This window comes from Podarcis liolepis (genome assembly GCF_965112155.1).
Source record: "Podarcis liolepis genome assembly, chromosome: 3".
Classification (NCBI taxonomy): Eukaryota; Metazoa; Chordata; class Lepidosauria; order Squamata; family Lacertidae; genus Podarcis; species Podarcis liolepis.
The window spans coordinates 31876775-31901959 of record NC_139557.1 but is presented as its reverse complement, the minus strand read 5'-3'; the positions used below and the strand labels follow the sequence as shown (position 1 = coordinate 31901959).

The 25185-nt window shown below is 42.6% G+C and overlaps 1 protein-coding gene across 6 annotated transcripts in view; it reads right to left on the bottom strand.

Moving 5' to 3' along the window:
* The window catches only part of GREB1 (growth regulating estrogen receptor binding 1), a 103391-nt gene that overhangs the window by 47454 nt on the left and 30752 nt on the right, over positions 1 to 25185 (bottom strand). For 3 of the 6 annotated variants that reach the window (XM_083495389.1, XM_083495386.1, XM_083495385.1), the window contains 3 exons: positions 10273 to 10468; positions 5329 to 5457; positions 2353 to 2529 (listed from right to left, as the gene is read on the bottom strand). In XM_083495389.1, the coding sequence (XP_083351515.1) occupies positions 2353 to 2529; positions 5329 to 5457; positions 10273 to 10429 (463 nt within the window). In that variant the 5' untranslated portion in view covers positions 10430 to 10468. Of the gene's footprint in view, positions 1 to 2352; positions 2530 to 5328; positions 5458 to 10272; positions 10469 to 18958; positions 19086 to 20305; positions 20515 to 25185 lie in introns of those variants that run through there. The other 3 variants (XM_083495387.1, XM_083495388.1, XM_083495390.1) reach the window with 3 other exon arrangements.

The window sequence follows — 25185 nt, the reverse complement described above, 5'->3', positions numbered from 1 at the left end:
CTTACTACTTTTCCCCCCTCTTCTGGTTTAGCGTGCAATTAACACATATACTACTTCCTCTGTGTTAACAGCCTTAGGAACCTTAGGCTGTTAATAGCGCTAGCCATGAATGGGCTGAGTGGTTCAACATTGCTGCTTGTATCTTTAAAATGACAACGCACCACAAATTTACAGCCCTTTTAATTCCTTTACGGTCGCAGGCCAATTGTACTGTGACCCATCAAAGTCAGCAAGATCTCACGGCAAGACACATTATTGCCAGATGAAGTTATATACTCCACCACTTCTCACAAAGCTGGTTGTAAACTCAGATCCCAAATTTATTTATACTGGGCTCACATTGCATCCTTTTGATTTTTATTGGCATCGCTTTGTAGCTCCTTGTTGCCTGGCAATATTGTTAGGAGCAACCCTAACAGCAAATGCATTTACTCTCAAATACATAAGAATTCAATATGGTGCGGAACACCATATGTGAAGCTCTCAAGAACTGTGTGTGACAGAGCACCAATTAATTAGAGTTTCTTCAAAGTTAAACACCAGGCCTAACTAGTAGCTTGGGAAAATGTTATTTAATTGCCTTGTTTAGTGCTCATCACACTTTTTTTCCTCCCTAGAGTTTGTTTTGTACCAAGATCCTAACCCACTCACACTAATTCTAACACAGTAGACAATCATCTTTCCATCCATCACATGTGTATCTCACTTTTCCTTCCAGTTGCTTAGAGCAGCCTATGTAAGATTAACACTGTCTCTTCTCCTCACAGATCAGTAAAGTACGCTGGGTAAAAGAGAGTGAGAGGCTGACCCAAAGTCACCCTTCACAACTAGTTCAAGTCCAAGAGCAAGGCTTCATACACACCACACATTTTAAGGCATATATTCTGCCCCCAAAGAAGGCTGGAAACCGTAGCTTATGCCTCAGAGAGCTACGATTTCCAGCACACTTAACAAACCAGTTCCCATAACTCTTTCTCTTGTGAGGGGATGTGCTTTAAATTTAGGGCATGCACACAGCCCTAGATTCTATCTACGCCACAAAGGCCCTAAACAGGTCTGCCATATTTCCAAGGTACTATAATTAGAATTGCAGTTACGGGGCATGAGTGTTGAATAGTTGGTGCAGCTAGGACTGGACCTCAGGGAGCCACAGCTCAGAGGCTCTCTCCCAGTAGAACTACTCAGGGAGAGGGTGAGTGGGAATTTGAACCCGAGTTTCCCTGGTCCTAACCCATACTCTAACCACTACAACCCGCCGGATAGGGGTTTTAGATAAACCACAGAGCCTAGGACTTGCCGATCAGAAGGTTGGCGGTTCGAATCCCCGGAACGGGGTGAGCTCCCATTGCTCAGTCCCTCCTCCTGCCAACCTAGCAGTTCGAAAGCATGTCAAAGTGCAAGTAGATAAATAGGTACTGCTCTGGCGGGAAGTTAAACAGCGTTTCCGTGCACTGCTCTGGTTCGCCAGAAGCTGGCCACATGACCCGGAAGCTGCACGCTGGCTCCCTTGGCCAATAAAGCGAGATGAGCGCCGCAACCCCAGAGTCGGCCACGACTGGACCTAATGGTCAGGGGTCCCATTTACCTATATATATCTCATAAAGAAGGTGATGAGACTGAGAAAGCAGCAGGGAGTAGTGTTGCTATATGTCCAGAATTTCCCAGGCATATCCTGGATTTGTCCGTCAAAAACAGTGTCTGGACAGAATTTCCGAGGATCGGTTAAAATGTTCAGGGAAACCTAGGCATATGGAAACCCATGTCAGAAAAAAACCATTTGTGTCCAGATTTTCACTTTTAGAAATATGACAACCCTAGGGAGCCTCTGTTTCTGTGCAGCCAGCTTCACTAATGGGTTGCTATCACAAACCACATCTCAAAAGAGAAGAGGAACAGGTTGTATATCAACACAAGATGAGATCAAAGACAGCTGGCTTTGGAAATGTCCATAAATGGCCTAGTAATTCAAGGTGTCGCCTGAGCAACTGTAAATGCAAACTGATCTGACAATGAGTGTAACCTTGGACTGGATTAAAGGTAACGCGGCATCTGCAAAATAGAGGTTCACTCCGTACCTTTCCTTAAGCTCTGCCACCTGCACAGAAGGTTAAATCGTTCCAAAACAAGGACGAATACCAGGAATCAAAATGAGATGGGGCTAATCTTGTCATTTCTCCCTGACAACAGAAACTGGAAACCTTGGCCCTCCAGAAATGGTTTATCTCCAACTCCCATCAGTTCCATTCAACATGGCAGTAGTCAAGGACGATGGCAATCAATAATCCCACAAAATCTTAGAGGGCCACAGGGTTCTTGACTTACAGCAATGCTGTGATCACAGCCGCCACTTACCTAGCAAGGCATTGCGCCCCTGGTCATCAGGCAGAAATCTCTTATCTACGGCACATACTAAAAGGTGATCCGGTAAGTTTGGTGACTTGGCGCCAACCAGTAGAAACCCTGAAGGCACTTCAATTGGGTCGTTTGAAACCGATGCTAATCTCAAATCTTTACCAGCCTGGCAGAAACCTGGAGGAGGAAAAACAGCAGCACTATTTTAATCAAATCATATACCGTAGGTTATGTATGAACTGGTGGAATAAATTATACTCTTTTGAAAAGAAAAGAAAAGAAAAGAAAAGAAAAGAAAAGAAAAGAAAAGAAAAGAAAAGAAAAGAAAAGAAAAGAAAAGACAATAGCCAAGGTGTTTTAAAGAAATAAATTCCTCTCGGAACTGTGGGTCCAGGATAAAATTAATAAATCCCCACTGAATATGCACGGTTGCATCTACATATCTCTCATTACAGTCATACCTCGGGTTGAAGTAGCTTCGGGATGAATATTTTCAGGTTGCGCTCCGTGGCGACCCGGAAGTAACAGAGAGCATTACTTCTGGGTTTCGCCGCTCACGCATGCGCAGACGCTCAAAATGATGTCACACGCATGCGCGGAAGAAGCGAAACACGACCCGCGCACGCGCAGTCGCATCTTACATTCACTTCAGGATGCGAACGGGGCTCCGGAACGGATCCCGTTCACATCCAGAGGTACCACTGTATTTTGATTCAAATGTGTAAAGGGGTGAGGGATTGATGCAGAAGTACGGACAGCAAAACTGCCTAAGCTGTTCAAGTTCAGAAACAATCCCATTATTTCCTTACAATGTAACACAGCGGAATAAATTAACAAACGAGAGAGGAATATTTGCATATGCATTTTTAAAGGAAAATGGCTCCAATAATAAAGTGTGTGTGATGTGGGAATAGAAACCCAGCCAGATGGCTGGGGTATTATTATTATTATTATTATTATTATTGACTCTGGTCACCCAGAGAGACCGGTGGACAGTCGCTACGAGGGAAATTCTGGATCATATTGTCTGAAGATTTGTGCATCACCTTTTGCAAAACAGTAAGCAGGAAGTGGTAATAAGGTTAATATAAGCAAATTCAGCATTCCAAAGCGGGTAAAAAGCTGCAGTGGTGAAAGCACATGGGAAGGACAATGGCAAGGATGAGGGACACACTGAGCGGCATTTTTCCAAACATATGCAAGGGCCATCACAGGAAAGTTAGTACCCAGTTAATGAGGTCCTAAATTTCACACAGAGAAACCAGGAAATGGAGCAACAACCGAGAGACAATAATTGGCGAGACATTGGAATGAGGCAGAGGCCAAACCAACGGCATGTGCTCTTTTCGGCGCCAGATTGCACAAAAAAGGAGCTGCTACAGACATGCCCTGAAGCACATCCTTTTTTAAAAAAAAGAAAGAAAAGAAATTAGTACATATGGATACTAGATTTCTCAATAAATAGCAAAGTGCAAGTGACAACATAAACATGGGACTTCAGTAGGCTAGCCGGTCTCAGGACTCAGTCTAAGGTGGCAATGTATCCTATTTTACAGTCCTCTTAGCTGAAGAGCTGTCAGGTCTAATTCCAGTTTAAAGATGAAGAACCATAAGAAGAGAGAACCAGGAATTGCCCATCCAAAGGGAGCCCCTGGGCAGCAAACCAGTCAGGCGCATAGGTTACCTGCTCAGTCTTCTTCACTGTGGTGAGATGTATTGCATTTCTATTTAAATTGTTTAAAGTAATTATTTCTAAATTTGCATCTGTGCGTATAAATTAACATGTGCAATTTAATATGCAACTCAGGGTTACATGTGGTATCCCGTCCAGAAGGAGCTAAGTAATTTTCAAGTCAAAAAGGTGGACACTGAATTAATTGAAAATAAAGACTACTCTTTTACTTTATAGAAAACAACTCTGGTATGCAAATACTCATTAAAAACGAATATCTGAGCTTACCATTCAAGATACCCTAAATTTCTCTGTACATCATCCATAGATGTTCTGGAACGTGCCATTCTGAGTCATGTTTTGCTAACAATTATACAATAGTATCTCCATTCTCAAACTGTAAAAATCTCTGTTCGGATTAATACTTTCTTTAGAAGTTGTAATAATACCAAACATTTTAAAACAAGCTGACCCAAACAGATTAAAAGCAATCCACAATTATTATCATTTCCCCCAAAATCTTATTATCCTAAAGGTAATTTTTCATGCAAAATTCAATCTGCAAAGTTCATTGTGACATCCTATTTTTCACTGAGGAATTCTGAGCAGTACCATTTCAGACTTCAGGTGGGGGCTCAAATAACGGAATGTTCCTTCATAAATAAAACTCTAAGTGCTACTCTGTTAAGTGAAAATCAGGGTGTAAATAGAAGACAAATGTGATAATCTCAGGGAGAAGATTAGACTAGAACCACTCTCTCTGACTTTGCTATGTGGAGAAATAAATGCACATTCAATCATGGGGGCTTCCACTTGCGGTCCCAAATAGCACAGCCTAAACATCAACTAGGCCTCAGAATTAAGAATGGATCCCAGTGAAAGCAGCAGAAATGATGCAGTCCTGATTAGTTTAAGTCCACGACTGAATGTAGCCATGCCTAAGGCTTGCTGGATTGAACTCTCAGGTTTCATTCTGTGTGAAAGGATCAACTCTTAGTCAGGCGTGCCAACTCTGTGGGGTTGAAGCCTCTACAGCCCTCCGCCATGTCCACTGGAAGAGGGCTCAGCATCCCCAATCTTGAGGGAGCGGAGAAGGCCTGAGGGAATGTCACCCCGATGCGGTGTGGCCTGGCGGGATGTCAGCCCGGGTCGACCAGCGCAGCCTGGCGCAACCTGGCCGGCCTCTCCTGATGCAACAGTCGTCATGTGCAACTCGGCGCATGTGCTCTCAGTCATCGGTGTGAAGAAGCCGCTTTATCTGCGTGCACCTCTAAAAGTGCCACCCAGCGGTATGAATTTCTTACCGTCAGTAGTGCAACCACCTTCAGGAGGCGGCTTCATCTGATAAGTGATAGGGGGGCTGCTTGATTCTGAACTTTCCTCCTCTTCCTCTTCTTCCTCCTCATCTTCCTCATTATCCACTCTGTTGCCTGCTAAAAGGTATCGTGAGCACAGTCACCAGAGGTCAGGTAAATGGTGCATTCAGATGAGAGGAAATAACGTTTCTCCCCCTTTATCAGCGAGAGCTGTTTCGCAATTTCAGCCGCAGATACCAAGCTTCAAATACGGCAGTGAGGACTGCGCTGAGTTAATGAGCTAAACAGTAGCTTGAAACAAATCTTAGGGCAGCTTCCGACTTTACAGAAAAGCAGGTAAATAAAGGGAACAGGTGTGAGTTTGGTGTAAGAGAAGAAAAGCACCCATAGCACTTTCCGGAATAATAAGTCACTCAACTCACAATAAATGACATGTGAACCTCCTCCATCAAGAGACACAGCATGTTCATGTGATATGAAAGTGGCCTGTGATTTTTGAACCATGGTGACTGTCTCACAGACGCAAGGAATCAAGTCAAGCTGCAGTTGTGGAGTGACAAACGTGCTTGTGTGAACTCACAAGCATCCCAAGGGGGCAGGGGCGAATCCACCAACTTCCCACCTAAGGTTCTTGTGAACTGGTCCACTATATCTTGTCCTATACAATTTACCTGATCCAGTGGAGCAAGACTAAGAAACACAGAGTCCAACAGAACCCTGCTTCCCTCATCCCCACACCAGTGCAAGATCATAGGAACATGTGAGGGCAGAATGAGGGTGTGCCGAAACGACTAGGAGATATTGGGCGTGTTTCCCATATCCGCTTCCAGCCCTGTCCTCCATCTGCCACGCAAGTTGCTTGTGCAATAATTCCATGGCACTGAGAGAGAAGGACTGTCTGGGATATTATTTTATTATTTATTTCCTAAAAGTGACACACCATGTGATTGTTGTTGTTTTTTTAAAGGAAGAAAACCTTCTAGCGGTTTAGAAAAAAAAAGCTAAAACAATAAACTCAAGAAAAATTTACAACAGTCCTTTAAAACATGCAAAAGTTAAAATACTAAATCAGATTAAAAAACATCTCAACTTCCCAAGCTTGCTAGTTAAAGTAAAGGTAAAGGGACCCCTGACCATTAGGTCCAGTCGTGACCGACTCTGGGGTTGCGGCACTCATCTCGCTTTATTGGCCGAGGGAGCCGGCGTACAGCTTCTGGGTCATGTGGCCAGCATGACTAAGCCGCTTCTAGTGAACCAGAGCAGCACACAGAAATGCCGTTTACCTTCCCACTGGAGTGGTACCTATTTATCTACTTGCACTCTGACAAGCTTTCGAACTGCTAGGTTGGCAGGAGCAGGGACCGAGCAATGGGAGCTCACCCCGCCGCGGGGATTCGAACCGCCGACCTTCCGATCGGCAAGTCCTAGGCCCTGTGGTTTAACCCACAGCGCCACCTGCGTCCCTTTAAGCATGCTAGTTAGGCTTGTCTAAATGTAAATGTTTTTAGCAGGCACTGAAAAGAGTGCAGTGAAGGTACCTGCTTGATGTCACTAGGCAGGGAGTTCCAAAAGTCTAGGAGCTGCAACATTTAACGATTGTGAAGTTCCCATTCACTATAATGAATGCTTGCACTGCTTACACTCACGTTGGGGGATGTGAGGGATGAGGACAATTGCACAGCACTGGATCAAGGCCCTCAAATACTCAAGATGTATGCAAACTATGATTTTGAGATGCCTTTGGTGTATTCATAGTACCAGCGTAAACCAATATTTGTAGATCAGCTCTTCAAAACTTCAATATACATACACAACCCTTTAAAGGGCAGTCATTATAAAAGCATGATTATTTTTGTCCAGAGCTGCATTAAGCTCTACATGCTTTGAGGCACTGAGCAAACTGGGCCAGATTCAGATGACAAATAAAACCTTGCTTAATATATTCAGTTAGGTTACAGCTATTGATGTGTTAAGTGTTTGAATTAAACATAAGGCATACATTAAGCATGAATAAAGCACAGGTTCGATATAAGCCACAGAGAATTTAGTTAACTTGGTACGAAGCAGTCACATAAATTTTGACTACATGCCGAAAGGAAAATGGCAGGAAAATCTATGAAAATAACACAGCTGTCCAGCAAAAGCATCCAAGCAAAGATCACAACCACTCTGAACATCAGTTGTTTTGCTGAGCAGCGTAATGCAAAAGAAAGACATTGCCTGCGGTCTGAAGTCTAGGAGTGCCCTTTTGTTCCAACGGTTTTGCCTGAAAAGGCTCAGAAGCAGACTTCATGGCAAACAACGATGACAAGCACTAGTCTATTTTATTATTGTACTTTCAGCCTGCAATCATATAAATAAAAGAGGCAGACTACAGAGGAAATTGTTGGGAGAATATAAACAAATACTGCCTCTCTGTTAACTATGCAATTTTTAATTTATTGTGTCTGTTTTCAAGAGGGCAAGAACACATCCCCTCTCAGCCAATGAAATAAATGGTTAGCTAATGAGAATAAAATCGGTCCAGATATTGATTTTTCTGTTAGGCTGCGTATACAGGCACACCAAAAATCACCTGGCTACAGCGTGGACCTCTCAAAAGCACTAGAATCCAACAGTAGAGTTGGAAGGGACCTTGAGGATCATCTAGTCTAACCCCCTGGGCTATGGAGCTGTTCCATATGGGGACTGAACCTGCAACCTTGGTGTTATCGGCACCATGCTCTAACCAACTGAGCTATCTCACCAGCTATCTGCTTTTTAAAAATGTTGGATACGCCCAAACTCCGTTCCTGAAACTCTTCTGTGATTGCCCCTAGACTCTGCCCATCTACCAGAAGTTTTCATTTCAAGAATTGGCAGTATTTTAAGTCCAACTGATTTCAATAAGAATTAAACATGTGCTTAAATCCCTTCCAGTGAAATCAATGGTTTTCTAAATTACTTTTATGGCTGGGTTGTTCTCATTATTATTTTGCTCAAGGTTATTACTCCTAGCTACAAGCGTTAACTGTCTTCTGGCCCTTTAATAACGAGAAGATGATAAGGTGGGACTAGGAAGACCACTACGCTATTCCGCATAGCGATGCCCTGGCATTTTGTGGACATTTTATTTTATAATTTTTAAAACTATTTGTGAAGTATGAACACTTCCTTCCCCCCTCTCATGGAAGGGCACATTTTGCAACCCCCTTGTTATTTTTGTAAAAGATATGGCAAACAGCCTACCCCTTGGAAGCAAGGCTATTCCCATATTGCACCTCAATAGGCTATCATTCTCCAGCCACACAATAGCAATTAGGCAGTATTAAAGCCAATGGGCAATTTATACACATTTTAAATGAAATAATTAAATATTTTTTCTGCCCTGTCGGCGTGCATGCTTTTTAAAATAATAAAATAGTAATAGTAATAGTAATAATAATAATAATCTGGATAAACGCACTTAGTTCTTGCTAAATATATATATATATATATATGCAGGTTTTGGTGTCTTCGGGTGTCTTCCCGTGTAAGAGTTGGGGTGTCTAGGCGACGTTTCGACGAGGTCTCACTCGTCATCTTCAGGCTGGTGCTTTCGGCTTCTTGTTACTGGAACAAGAAGCCGAAAGCACCAGCCTGAAGATGACGAGTGAGACCTCGTCGAAACGTCGCCTAGACACCCCAACTCTTACACGGGAAGACACCCGAAGACACCAAAACCTGCATTCCTGTACCCGTGAAAATCTACGAAAGCATATATATATATATATATATATATATATATATATATATATACACACACACACACACACACACACACAGAACACCAGGATTAGGACCCAGTGATTTGTTAAATCCATTAACAAGTGTGAAAAGAGTTCTTTTGTTTTAAAACAAAGACCATGTTCTGGCAGCATCTTCTCCCAGTTGATGTCATAACCCACTTTTGTGACATCAGACTTTGTTGAAATCTAAGGTTCATGAAATCTAAGGTTTTCCATGTGGGGAGCAAGCAGTGGGAGCAGATGGACACTTAAACAATGGTGATGCGTTTTTTTCATGCAAATGAAAAAGTCCTTGTTCAGCTTGGAAGAAAGGAAGGAGAGAGGGAAATATGTGTGCAATGGCCACAGATTTGTTCCTAAATAGGATTTTTCCATAGGTGGTGAGTAGCTATATCGTTCAAAACTATTTGAGTAATATTTCAATTATGTTTCAATCCAATTGCCTAAAGACCCCGCTATATTGCATCGATAATTATTCTTTCCACGCCGTAATTAGACTGCTTTGAAAGGAAGTGTGCTCATGAAAAGAAGATACAAAGGAAATGCCCTTCAAGCCAATAAAGAGAGACCAGCAATTAACAGGAGGAAATAGTTGCACCAGAAGAATAATGATGCCTGCATACTGTCAGATCCACAGAGGTTCCTGAAGTTTAGCAGTAAAACAAGTTGGCTTGGTGGGTGGTGGAGTGATTCCAGTGACTTTGCTTGGGGGATCGGAATATCATGTTTGAACGCTTATTTATTCATCATTTAATCAACTTTCTGTTCCACCCTTCCTCCCAAAGCAGCCAAGGACAGCAAACAATAAAACAGGAACCACCGCAACAAATAATAATTAAAAAAATTACAAACCATCAAATATCATTTCAAGGTTGCCAGAAACAGTTATTTTCCAGCCATCAAATGCCTAGGTGAACAGGAATGTTTTTTATTTAAAATTCCAGTGTTAATAACGAGGGAGAAAGATGCCCCTAACCAAAGAGGACATTCCATAAATGGGAAACCACCACCAACGAGGCTCTGTTGCAGGCAGGCAGCACCCAGTGGCGGCTCTGCCAACTTTGTGTTGGTTGTGGACTGAATATTCAGGATGATCTCTCGATCACTAAAAACAAAACAGGCTCAATTTCTACTTGAATAAAAATGTCAAATCAACGTTTCTTACCTTCTAGAGAGGAAAGCTGCTGTTCGGCTTCTAAATACAGCTGTGAAAAAACCGGCCTAGGAACTAAATTATTGGACCGGAGAGAAGCCTCAATGGAATTATGCAGCACTTCTTCAAAGCGTGTGGTCTTGAGCTGCCCAGCATAAGAATTCCCCATCTTCTTTGCAGTTTGAGGAGGGCTTGTTTTATTTATTTGCTATTCCACATGAAACAAGAAAGAGAAAGAGAGGAAAATCAAGTTTTGTCCTCACAAACTAAGGAAACCACTCAGAATGCCAAAGAGGCATCTCTCCATGAGTTTGACATTGTTCTTGACAGGGCAAAGATGATGGGCAGTTGGCAGCACTCACTGAGCAGATCCTGCAGGTAAACGACAGGGAGTTACATAACTTACAGCTTACATAAAAATAAGAAGCACAACATCATTAAAAAAAAAAATACTAATGGAAGATGTAAATGTAATTACTCTGACAGGCTCAAAAGGGCATAACAGCAGCAATCAAAACATTTAAACTGAAACAGATTTGTAAAAGGACTTTTGTCTGGTGCCAAAAAGATATCAACGCATGCACCGGACCAGGTAAACTTCCCTAGGAAAGCAATGCCAAAGAAAGGAGGCTACCACAAAGAATGCCCTCTCTCTGATCACCTCCTGCCTTCCCTCAGAGGGTGAGAGTACCCGTAGAAGTATCTCAGAAAAAAATGCAGGCTGATGTCGGAGTCAGTTCCACTGAATTCAGCGGGTATTTAATTCTGGGTGAATCCAGGTGCCAGGTTTAACCTCCCGTTGCTTAAAGCTGTGTTTCCCAAACTTGGGTCTCCAGCTGCTTTTGGACGACATCATCCCTAGCTAGCAGGACCAGTGGTCAGGGATGAGGGGAGCTGCAGTTTGGAAACAGCTGGAGATCCAAGTTGGGGAAACACTGGCTTAAGGTCAGACTTCAGCGGAGTTCCCTGTTGAATGGTTTCTTTAAATGTAAAGGTTCATCATTGTTCCACTCCATGTGTATGTCTTTAAGGGGCCAGAGCAAGGGCCAGAGCAAGATAACGAGACCCAGCTTTACAGCTGTGAAACATAGCAGGTGCTGCTGAGTTGTATTTGATTAAGGTGTGTCAGCATCTGGGTAGAGTATATAAGGAGCAGCACCTAGCTCTCCCATTACCCTGGGGGATGGGTTGGTGGTTGGGTCATGTTTGTTTGTTAATGTAAATGGAGTTTTTGTTTTTCTTATTAAAACCTTTAAGTTATTTTTGAGTCCTTTCCTTTTAATGCATGATCTCCCCAGCAAGCTCTCTGCAGCGTCACTATACTGCAAAAAGCCAACATCTTTGGTTATGGGCCCAGCTGCTGAGTGGATGACTGCATATTTTTGGACTCTGAGAAAGGTTTGAAAACTCCTTCTCCTGTTAGCGTAGTTTTTGTGGGTCTGGAAGCGTTCCAGAATGGTTGACCGGGTTCCTGAAGCTGAGAAGGCTCTGGTCTTCCCACAGCTAACAGATGAGAACTATAGTTTATGGTCTTTTCGGGTGGAGGCGTTTTTGACCTCTAGAGAAGTATGGACCTATGTAACTGATGACCCTCCTGACCCTGTAACTAATGCTTGGTCGAAAGGAGATGCAAAAGCCAGGGCGATAATTAATTTGGCAGTCAGCGACCAGCAAGTAGTCTATATAAGAAATAAGAAAACTGCCAAAGAAATGTGGGACAGTCTTGCAGCAGTGCATGTTAGAAAAGAGTCAGCGTCTGCATTGACGTTTTTCAAGCAGTTGTACCAGACGAAGTTGCAGCCTGGTGGTGATTTGGCAGCACACTTGAGACGTCTGGAGGCAATACACTGCGAATTAATTCAAAGGGACATGGAGGTACCTGATATTCAGTATGTTTTTATCATCCTTTGTTCCCTTAATGAGGACTTTGATGGTATAGCTAGCCAGATATCTGCTGTTCCACCAGCACAATTAACTGTGGAAGGGGTAACGGCAAGATTAATGGGCGAGTTGGATAGAAGGGAGGCTTGTGCCATAAGCACTCCTGTTTCCAGAAAGAATGAGGGACGCCATATGCAAACCTGTGGTGATACAACTGCATTTAAAGCTGCAAAGCGTTGTTGGTTCTGCAATAAGCAAGGACATTTTGCAAGGGACTGCAGATCCAAAAGAAAGCAAAGTACTCCCAAGCCTGTTTCTGTTCGTCAATCACGGTCGTCAGCCCAGCAGTCAGCATCGTATAGTAGAGACAGAAACGAGCCGCGAGCTTTTCACGCTCGGACTAAAGATCGTAAAAGAATTAAAGGTGCCAAGTGGAAGTCTTTTGTTGTCGACTCAGGAGCATCTCAAAATATCTGCAATGATCGAAGCTTGTTTATTTCTTTCGAAGAGGAAATTGGTAATGTACATTTAGCCAATTCACAAGTCTTGCAGTCACTTGGCAGGGGTACAGTTAAACTTGACTCTTTAAACATTACTATAGCAAACTGCATTTACTGCCCGTCAGTGGACAATTTATTATCAGTAAGGTGCTTTGCTCATCAAGGGATAACTGTGCGTTTCTTAAAGTCTATGTGTGAGTTTTTCGAGGGGAACAAACGTCTATTGTATGCCCGGGAATCTGATGGTTTATATAGACTATATTTTCGCACCTACTCCCAATCGCCTATAAATTGCAGAGCAGCACAGTTAAGCCAGGGGTTGAGGAATGTAAGACCACATTCTGGGTGTATCCACATGGCGCACAGAATTCTGGGACACCTGAATTTTGCTGATGTAATTAAGACAAAGAATATTGTCGATGGCCTCAACTTAAAACCATGCAAATTCTTTATGCAGTGTCTATCCTGTTGCAAGAATAAGATTAAGGTTGCACGCAAGGGTAGGTGCTCAGATAGGAAAGTAACTGAGCCATTTGAGCGTGTACATTGTGATTTAGTTGGGCCACTCCCACCATCATTAGGAGGTTCTAAGTACTGGCTTACTCTCATAGACCAGTATAGTAGATATTGTTGGACTTATGCAATAGCTGAGAAGTCCCAAGCATTTGAGAAGTACAAGGTTTTTTGCAACTGGGTAAAAACGCACTTTAACAAACCAATTAAGAACCTGTTTTCTGACCGGGGCGGGGAATTTGTTTCTGAGGATTTTGAGAAATTCCTGGAAGCGCAGGGGACTACTCATGAGTTATCTTGCCCCCGAAGTCCCTGGCAAAATGGGCTTGTTGAAGTTGTGCAGCGTGACTTGCAGGCAGGGGTTAAAACTTATCTGCACGATGCTAATCTGCCCAAAGCGTTTTGGGCTGAAGCACTCCATGCTTTTTGTTATGTTAGAAATCGCAGTTATCATTCTGGTTTAGATATCACCCCCTATGAGAAGCTGTTTAAAAAACGCCCTAATCTGAAATACCTACGCATTTGGGGTTCAGATGTAATTATGCATTATCCTGCTAAGCAGAAATTGGGTGAACGTAGTGTTCAGGGAAAATTAATGGGCTACCAGCAGGGGGCGTACAGAATTTACATACCAGCAACTGGCAAATTTCATATTACCAGAAGCATGATACAAACTGTAAATTGGAATGGGGTTGCTGTTTTCCAAGATACTGATGGTATAAATGATACTGAGGAAGAAGAGGAAGCAGCAGCAGCAGCAGGAGGAAATGGTGATTCTGAATTAATAGAAAAAGACAAAAAGCCTGTTGAATCTGATAATTTGTTTGATGATTTAAAGTCACAGGCACCTGAGGGGAGGTTAGATTCTCTTGAGTTTTCTGACCGTGAGGTTAGCCTACAGGCACCTCTTCAGTCTGACAATGATGATTTACAACCTGAAACTAGTAGTTCACTTAGTCCCATTAAGTCTGAGGAGTCTGACTCTCCTTCCGGACTGAGACGTTCAGATAGAAAGAGGCAGAAGCCACAACGTTTTGCAGATGAACATTTTAATACTGTGTATGCCAATAAGGCGGTTTTTGAGCCAAAAAGCTACAATGATGTTCAGAATTTACCTAAGCACCAAGCTGTAAATTGGTATAAAGCTATGAACTCTGAGATAGCTTCTTTAAAAGAGCATAACACTTGGTCTCTTGTACCACAAACCCCAGATATGAGACTTATTGATTCAAAATGGGTTTATAGAGTTAAAATGAATGACAAAAATGAAGTTGTAAGGTACAAAGCAAGACTAGTTGCTAAGGGTTTTCAACAAATTCCAGGCGAAGATTATGATTTGTGCTATTCGCCAAGTGTAAAATATGAAACAGTTAAGCTTTTGTTAAAAGATGCATCACAATGTGGAAAAGCCCACTATGCAATGTTTCTCAGCTCTTAAGAGAGTGGTAATGTACCTTAAACATACCAAACATTATAGGTTGCAGTTTACAAGAAGTACTTCCAAAGGTTACACATGAAAAACATGTACAAAGTATGCTTTATGTTTTTGTTCCACAATGATGAACCGCAGGGGAAATGTTGAATCGTTACTTTAAATGTAAAGGTTCTTCATTGTTCCACTCCATGTGTATGTCTTTAAGGGGCCAGAGCAAGGGCCAGAGCAAGATAACGAGACCCAGCTTTACAGCTGTGTAACATAGCAGGTGCTGCTGAGTTGTATTTGATTAAGGTGTGTCAGCATCTGGGTAGAGTATATAAGGAGCAGCACCTAGCTCTCCCATTACCCTGGGGGATGGGTTGGTGGTTGGGTCATGTTTGTTTGTTAATGGATTTAGTGTTAATGGAGTTTTTGTTTTTCTTATTAAAACCTTTAAGTTATTTTTGAGTCCCTTCTTTTTAATGCAAGGTCTCCCCAGCAAGCTCTCTGCAGCGTTACTATACTGCAAAAAGCCAACATTCCCATGTGCAGAGGCATCATTTAATTGTGTCCAGTTTCTTTGTGGACTATATATCCCACCTCTCTCAAGGCATCGTCTGATGACAGCCATATATCAAGGGATGACTCACAACTCTGAAGCAGCCATTCCAATATTGAACCCCACAGGCAAGACTTGTCATGCTGCCTCACATCAGCTCAAAACATAAGGCTTGCCAATGAAACTGGCCCACCCATTCATACACAAGAGTTCACAGGTGATGAATGATTGAGCGATGAGCAATTGGCTGGCGTGCACATATGTTTGTGCAGAGCACCCTGAGACAGATTAGTGCCTGCTGGCTTTAATTTCCTGTTGCACTTTCTTCAGGCTTAGGGGGTTCCTAACAATAAAAACAAAATATAGTACACCCAAGCATCTGATTATCTGACATATTATTTTGCTGTTTGGGAAAATGAGCAGGGCACTGGCACAGCGGAGCAAATAAAAAACAAAAAAATCCCTATTTCTAACCATACGAGATGGTTGCTTGCATTTATACTGTGGAAGCTAAGGTCTCGAAAGCCCTTGCAAATCTCTTGTCACCAGTATTGGGTGACAGCTACAAGCTGGTGACCCTGAATGTGCTAAGTGAGTAATAAAATGGGCAACAGGAAGCGTGACGTGCTGGGCCTCGTTTTCTTGTGCTATTGAACTCTTCTAGATCTGCTGCTGCGCAGACTGATGCCTTTCAGTCGCTCACAAACACAAGGGGGTGGCACAGGTTTCAAATGTCTGTGAAATTCCAAACAATGATCAGAAAAAATACTGGCAGGCTCTGTTCAAGAGGCTCCATGTTAACAGGAAGGGAGAAGGGAGGGTGGTCAGCTCTGCAACCTAACGTCTGATGACAGAACCCGATCATGATGCTATTTGCTGCATTTTTAAAAAAAGAATTCTACAAAGGGAAGTAAGAGAGAGCTTGGAGAGCAATTTAATTTGATTCCTGCATTGCATGAGGTTGGGCTAGATGACCCTTGGGTCCCCTTCCAGTTCTACAATTCTATGACTTAGTGAAGGGGACAGGAAACGAAAACCGCACTGGAGCTCATCAGCAACTCAAAGAATAAATCTACCCTTCAAAAAAGCAGTTTAGGATAATACACCAGAGATCACACAATATTATTTTGCAGGCATGAAAGTAACTGGCAGAGTAGGTGAAGAACGAGATTTTGCAAGGCGAAGAAAGGGGTTTTGAACTGAAGTTCAAATCAGATTTTGAACGGAAGTCTCTATGCTGTTCCTAGCAGGCATGGAAGCCAAATTCAAGTTCATTCATCACCAAGTTTGGTCACCCCCTCATCCACATTTTTAAAGGCAAATTGGATTGCCGTTTTGGGCTGCCTCCTCAAGCAATGACTTTCCCCCGAATAACCCTGGGAACTGTAGTTTATTAAGGGCGCTGTGAATTGTATGTCTGTGGTGGATTAACTACAGTTCCCTGGATTCTTTGGTGGAAATCACATCCTTTCAGTGTATGGCATATTTGCAGCCTTACAGTGCAGTTGTAACATACGTAATGCTAAAAACCAGAGTTCACAGATTAGAATCTCAGACTGAAGGAACATTCTGGTCATATGTAATGTCCTTAATTAGGGGACACGTCTCCTTGCGTTTCTGATAAATGTCCCTTGAAATACAAAGTATGTTTTGTCAAATTATACCAGGAAGCCTAAATAACAGAAAATACCTCCTCTTATGCACACAAACACGCACCAAAATAGCAGCAATGCTTCAAAAGCACCCAGCATCAGACACTGTGAATTTTCAAAGTGGAAGCGTTACTAATGCAGAGTGAGCCATCTTTTGCCTTGAAGTGAGGACTGTCAGTTCCCAGACACCCAGCCATTGTGTTTACTCTTTATTTTGTCCCTTGAGTCGTGGAGAACAGCTCCCTAATCAATTGGCTGCAAGTCTGGAACAGAAACAACGCTGCAGGCTAACGCCTAATATATGATATGGCAATAAATACATTAGGCAACCGAGCTGCATCCTGTAAGTGTCTTTTTCTTCCTCTCCTACAGGAAACACTGTATTCTAATGCAGATTTCTTCTGCTTCTTAACAGGATCTCATAAACGCTGCAGGTGTTACTTTGGAAATAAAATAACTCTGTTAAGTGTCTCTAGCTTGCAGTTCTCCAGGCAGTGTCTTTTAATGCCTAGCTCAGATCCCAGAGTTTTAATGCCTAGCTCAGATCCCAGAGTTTGGCTGCCATCCTGGAGCTTGTTTCTGCGCCCCCCCCCCTCCATCCCCTTGCTTCGTCTGCATATTTTGGAAGAACTTAGTGCCTCTGAGTTAACAGACCACAATCAAGTTGTGTTTGAAAGAATGGCAAACTTTAAATAAGTGGGGTTTGTTAGGCAGGAGGGGAAAGCGAAGGAGGCGGTGTTAGCAAATAAAAATAAGGAGGGAATCACTGCAGTTATAGTCCCGAGGAGAAGAGGAGGACTCACTTCCTCAGTAATCTCCTGTGTATACTAGCTTTGGGACTCCAATTTCCCAGAGCTTGGATCCGAGGCTGTTTTCCTAAATTGGTTTTGGCATTCCCCGCATCTGCGAGGTGAATGTAAAATGAGCATTAGCTGGAAAACGTGTGCTCAGGTTAATATCTCCCCCCCCCCAACTATTTATGACCTCCAGTTGCACACTATCAAGCTTGATTGCAAGGTGTGGGTTTTATTACACCACTTGCAAAAATGCCCCATCGGCACTGCAGAACATGGGTCACACTCCGTGGGCAGGGTGACATTTTCACATCCCACAGGTTTTAACCGTGCATTGAACCCAACTGGATTTAAGTGTGCTTGGCTCTGGGCGAATGGTGACCACTAGCTCTTTATATTTAACTTTCACTGTCACGGTGCCTCTTCATGACCTTAAGACTATATAATGCTAAAATGGACTAGTAAGCCTGGACTCAATATGATACGACTTACTACTAATTAAATGTACTTTGGATCCCGCTACGTCTTGATATTGTGATGCTGAGGATCTGTAACTCCAGTGTTACCAATCCAAGGAGCCTGTTATTTTTCCAACCCACACAAAGGCACAGCTCCTCTGCTTCTGGAAACAGCATCCCAGGTTCCCAGGTTCTGCTGAACTGTTACGCTTCTTCCCTGGGCAGTTGGTATAGCAACTTCAGTGCAGAGTGTTTGCTTATGTAGGCTTAAAACATAAGGTCAAATCTCATCTAGGCTTTAACAGTGGCTTCTGGAAAGTCGCCCTCGGTCTAGACACCTTTAAAAAAGCATGAGGGAATAAGGATGACCTGCCTCAGAGCACGAAGCCCCACAGAGATGTGATCCACACTGGGATAAAACACAGGCTCAAGAGGCAGTGGGAAAGTGAGCTGGGAAGTCCCATTGAACTCAGCAGGGCTTACTTCTGAGTAGAAAGCTATACAGGGTTGCATTCTCAGTCAACTACAAGGTAGCAACTGGGAATGCATGAGTTGGGGGGGGACCTGAAATATTAATCATGTGTTTTACTTTATAAGCTCTTAAGGCACATAATAATAACTTTAGACCTTTCCTCTAGCAATGTAGAGTAGACTTTTAATAAAGGTCTGGAGGCAGGAGGAGAGGGAGACTCTGCAAATTAGAATTGTGGCAGGCAGGTCTTTATCGGGGGGGGGGGGGACAGAGCATAATCAACACCTGTTAAAAACAAATACATCTTCCTTAAGGAGCACTGAATTGTCTGCCTTTCTGCCTTCCTTCTATTCTTAGTTTTCTATTAATAACTTGCATACAAATCCAAGATGAGGACCATGCTGATACTAGCTCGATTTAAACACATCACTCCCATAATTTCTAGCACTTACCTTATGACTGCGTATGCTTTTAGCGGCAGCCGGTGTACTGAAATCCAAGTAATCCTACTTCTAAGCAAAGCAAAGGTGACCTTGAGGTATTAGTTCCTCCGACAAGCGCCTTCCGCATCCACAAGGTACATTGATACTGTAAGCATTCCTATTTGAAACTGATTTAGCCATTTCAAACTCCACCCCTACACACACCTCCAATAATCCTGGGAACTGTTTCACTGAGAGAGTGTTGAGATTTCTAGGCTAAGAGGTCCCCAACCCCCTGACAAGACTCCCAATGGCAGGGAAGGAAAACAGCAACTAAAGTGGTTTGCTTCTACAGTTTAGACATAGAATCATAGAATTGTAGAATTGGGAGGGCCATCTTCTCAAAGCATCAGGACCAAGAAGTAGATGGTCACACCTTCCCTAAAAAATAGTTTTTAAAGTAGCAAAAAATACCCAGGTTCTCGAAACTGGGAAAACATTCCTTTTATAGAGCCAATTGCTCTTGGAAACCCGAAACCAAAATTGTACAAAGTTGGGGCTTAGAAACAATTTCCTCTATGTCAGCTTTCATCTCGTCTCATACAAATCTAACTCCAGAAAATTGTTGGTGCAAAAGGAGGGAGCTTATAAAAAGTAAATAAAATCCAATCAAGGCATTACTTTCTGAACATGTGTATCGTGAAATGAATATTCCCCTCATGCATTCTGTCCTTTGAAAAGCCTGTGTTTCTTTCCTATGACATGAAGCAGAGCTAGAAAGCAAGTAATAATTCTGCGAGCAATGGTTAAAGAGATGTTATAGGAAAGCATATTTGAAACAATGTTTCTTATGCCATTATAACAAGGCAGAAGCGTGAGAATAATCGTAATTCTGGGGGAAAAAAGATGATGGCATTATGAACTTCAATAGCCCATGTAATTAAGTTAAGGATGGGGAGAGGTATCCGCAGGTAGACTATAGGACATTTCCTCAGTAGACTACCTAAAGCTTGCTGGTAGCTGGGATTCCTGAAAATAATGTAGAACTACATAGTCCTTGGTTTAAGTGACAAGCACTTATATTCTCAAGTCAAGAGTGCCCATTCAGGACCACTTAAAATAAAGCAGTTATGTTCAACCACTGAGAAATACCAATTAGGCACTCTCTTACTTTGTGATTTTAGAACACACTGTTGGACCACAGGGATCCAAGTAAAGGAAAAAAAGAGAGGCCACAGAAGATTGGGAGTCAGCCCACACCAGGGCTAGATAACGTAGCTCTTCACAATAAATCTCACCTGAGGGGGGGAAATCTCAGTGACACAAGAGGAAGAAATAAGCAAATGTTCCCAACATAACAGAAAAAACACACTATACCTTACACAGCTGAGGTGTTCAGGCTCCCAAAATTATGTCCCTAAGTCAGCCTCGTGATTTGAATCATCGTGAACTGAGCACTGCCAGAGCACTTGCAAAGGTGGCTGATAGCTGCCAACTCCAGCTCTGCTGGAGTTTGCCTCCCTTTGATTCAGAAGAGAGAGCCTGTCAGCCTGACTGAGTAACCCTCTGGAAACAGTGCAGTGTGTGTGCAACTGAACACTTGGTCAGGTCATCATGACACGAACATTCTTCTGTGACAGCAGAACAGAGGAAGGATTCAAAGCTATCTCTGTTATGTTCTGTGGCCACGACGGAAACAAAATAAGGGCTACACCATAACCCAGCAAGCTGTTCCAGAATCTTGTGGGTCCGATGGGCTAGATGATAAATGGAAGCATCCACCCCCCCAATGTCTTATTAACACTGAAGTGTTTTGCTAGGTCATGTTGCTCCCAGTCAAGTACTTACCAGTCTGTCAGTCTGAGGTACTATTAACGTCAACAGCTCTCCCCACCCCCACCCCCCTCCCCAACACAGCCGCTATTCCCTTTTGGAAGGCAGAGGGCTGGACTTTGCACTGTACGGTTTCAAAAAACTAAAACTTCATTGATGCGAGTGTTTGTTTAAAGTGCTCTCTTCTTATAACATGGAAGGAAAGGGCTCCTGAGCCAGCTGACGTGTGGATCTGATATATAGTGAGTATCTGGTGTGAGAGAACCTAGGAAGCTATCTTACACCAAATCAGACCTCTATGTTTTCTCAGCCTTACCTGGCGATGTGCACATGGAAGAACCAGACCTGACACTCACATAAAAGAAAAACCTAATTTGCTTTATTAAATTTATGTACCACCCTTCATCCGAGGATCATAGGGCGGTTTCCAGTATAAAAAGCACAAAAATGCACAGTGTGCAAAGCAAAGAAAATAGTAAAACACAAACACACACAGAGACACACACCCCAGTTTAAGAGGCCAGTTTGATTTGCCAAAGGCCTGGGAGAAGAGGGGTGTTTTTACCTGGCACCCAAAGGTGTGCAATGAAGGCGCCAGGCGAGCCTCCCTGGGGAAAGCATTCCACACATAGGGAGCCACCACAGAAAAGGCTCGTTCTTATGTCGCCACCCTCCCGGCCTCTTGTGGAGGGGCAAAGACAAAGAAGGGCCTCAGATGATGATAGAAGGCTCCAGGTCGGTTCATATGGGGAGAGGTGCTCCTTGAGAGATTGCGGCCCTGAGCCGTTTATGGCTTTATAGATCAAAACCAGGGCTTTGAATTGGGCCCGGAAACTAATTAGCAGCCAGTGCAGCTGGGCCAGGTTTGGTGCTATATGCTCAAAACATCTTGTCCCATTGAACAAGCAGGCTGCTGAATTCTGCCCCAGCTAAAGTTTTCAAAGCGTCTTCAGAGGCAGCCCCACACATAACATTTTGCAGTAATCTAACCTAGAGGTTACCAAGGAAACCGTTACTTCCTGCAGAAATGTCATAACTTTTCATACCACAAATGCTTTCTGTAACTGCTCTCTTCCTGAACTAAGCTGAGCTCATAGTCTGAGTGAAGCGGCCAACCCACACACGGGAATGTTCCTAGAGGCGGCTACACCTTCTGTTCGTAATTATGGGGATTTTAATGAACTGGATATTAAGCACTGTAAGGAAAAGTATATTTTAAACACTACGAAGGGACTTTGTCGCTCTGCTGTTCCAATGGATTTTATTTTTGCTACCAATTTTATTGTTTTAATTATTATTTGCATTCTTTGTTGCTTTTGTAAGCCACCTGGGATAAGCAGTTATGAAGGCTGTATATCAATGTGTTGCTTAAATAAATAAAATAATCTTAGTTACTGATTTGGAATTTTGATTGGTAATTATAGGCAGTTTTCATAACGGTAGTAGTAGTAGTAATGAATTGTTTAAAAAAATAGTGTAACCCCCTGTAACGGATGTGGCTGGTAATTTGGGACAAAATTCAACTCCAGGTGCACCTTTCATTGCAGAATTTACACACAAGTTGACCTATTAACATAGTCCTTCTGCGACATTGCCACCTGTGCAATAATAAACAATGTCCTCCAATTTCAGTCACTTTTTATTTAGCGTTTTCTTTCTATCATATAAGCGAAACTGCTTAGACACAAAATATCCCAATATTTTTGCTACTGAAGTGCTTTTTTGTCACAACCAGTGGAAAGTATTGAGGTAAAAAAAAAGTCTGATGGAGTTTTTCAAACAAAACTAATCCAAAGAGACAGTTTTAGAGTCCTTCTGACATCACATGCATGAATTTACTTTGGGATATTTTACTACTCTGACATACATTGGAATTTGGCTTGGGGTAGGCTATTGTCTAAAAACATATACGCAAGTTTCTTCGTGCTGTTTCTAGTTATGTAGGTTTTCCATAAATATTCTTATGCAAATTACAGTACTTTGCAGCCTTAACAGGAATGAAATGTTGTGTTATTTAGACATTTTTACTGGGCTACTTGTAGAAAATTAAATATGATGTTGTTGTTGTTGTTGTTGTTGTTGTTGCAATTTAAATTTGTATACCACCCTACATCCCTCCATCCGTAGATCTCAGGGCAGTTCACAACACAAAAATCAAAAGATAAAAAACAAATTTCAACTTTGAGACTGTCAGGTTTGCCTAATATTGTACTGTATATGCAGTTGGCATCCATTCATTGCTAGTCATAAGCTTGTCCAATGGTTAGGGATTAAAAATGCATACATTAACTAGGCAAATTTTACAACAACCCTGTAAAGTAAGCCAGTAGTTCCCAATTAGCTACTGCGAACCCCGTTTTTCAATAGCCAAACCATGGAACACATACTTTTGAAAATGTTGCAGTTGGGAGCCAAGGAGGTAGACCTATATCATCCCACTATTGAAGATAGAGGACTGGGGAGTGGGACGGGAATGAGAAATAATGGGTTACTTAAGGTTGCCATACTGTACACATTTACCTGGGAGTAAGTCCCAGGTGTTTGTTTCTTAATAGAACATGTACAGGATTTCACTGGAGTTGATGGGAGTTGGAATCCAGGAACATCTGCAGGGCCACAGGTTCCTGCCTCCTGCTCTAAGAGTGACACAGGTAAAAGTAAAGGGACCCATGACCATTAGGTCCAGTCACGGACGACTCTGGGGTTGTGGCGCTCATCTCGCTTTATTGGCCGAGGGAGAAGGCGTACAGCTTCCGGGTCATGTGACCAGCATGACTAAGCCGCTTCTCGTGAGCCAGAGCAGTGCATGGAAACGGCATTTACCTTCCCGCTGGAGTGGTACCTATTTATCTACTTGCACTTTGACATGCTTTCGAACTGCCAGGTTGGCAGGAACAGGGACCGAGTAACAGGAGCTCACCCCATCGCAAGGATTTGAACCGCTGACTTTCTGATCGGCAAGCCCTAGGCTCTGTGGTTTAACCCACAGCACCACCCGCGTCCCATGTAAGAGTGACATAAATGCTAATAATTATTACCATGAATCACAGCCCCCACTTTGCACCCCACTCATAAATGATGGGAAATTTCACTGAGCAATCAAAATGTGAGTTGGACTTGCAATTGCGTCACCTATCAAACTTAGTTGTACAAAAGTTTCTGTTCTGGCACCATGGCAAACAGAAATGTGGAAGAAAACAAGACAGGGTATTAGTGCCTCTTGCAAATGAATTAGGTGTGTCTCTGTTGCTAAACTTATTTTCAAAACCCTAAAGCAAAGCATACAAGCACTAAAAAAAACCTATAAAAATAAGGTCGTTTTGACCGGGGAAGCAAGAAAAAAAAACCTTATAATTATTGTAACAGACGGTGATGAATCATGCCTAAGCACATCCTCCCATTCCTTTTCAATAGAATGCATTATTAAACAGACAGATTATTTTACAAATGATGCAGCCTTTGCCAAGAAAGTAGAGCTTGTTTTCATATTGAGACATATGATTGGCATCTGGTGAACTAGAGTATAGCAGGAAAAGCCTATACCCATACAATTTGCATGCTCTGCACAGATGTTCTAATGACCACAGGAAGTTGGGAGTGAGGCTAGTGGATAATAATAATAATAATAATAATAATAATAATAATAATAACACCCTACCCATTTGGCTGGGTTGCCCCATGCATTCCTTGTACAAGCCACATCAACTGATTTGGGACTGGAAACTTTCCAAAGAGCATCAATAACGCTGTCTAATACACAAGTAATTTTAAACCATCACTAGCATTAGGATGATCACCTTCCACCAAGTCACATGTACCAAGTATTGAGCAAAGTCTTTCTGAGCAATGAAAAATGCCTGATTAATTAACACAGCCCATAATATGGTTACAGCCTGGATTAGAAAGATTCCAGATTCATTTCAGCCTTTCTACCCAGTTCCAAACCCTCTCCTTGGGAGAACATAGGAGCATGTGCTAGCAAACTGCTGGGAGCTGCCTAAAACCTGAGTCCAGCATCACTTCTGGTGGTGGACATGGAGCTGACAGGTGGGTTCTGGCAACCTCAGGACGGCCAGGATTTTTCTAGGTTTTGGTTTTCTCCTGGGATGGCAAACTGCCTTAATGCTGTTTTGGAATCAGTCCAGGTTCTGAAGCTTCTACCTTTCCCATCCCCACAGTTAGGAGAAGAATAATCAGCGTCAGTACTAGAGGACCTGCTTCATAGAAGGTCCCAGGTCCTGCCTCTGATATCACAAGATAAAAAGATATCGTAGCTAGGGTGGGAGAGGAAGAAAGAAAGAAAAATATCCTCAAAGCAGCTTTTGGTTAAGATGGCTCTTTATGCTTCTCCAGCATATGAAGACCCAGTGTGAAGTAGATTTGCATAAAAATACATCTGCTGATTTCTACATATGTGGACAAAA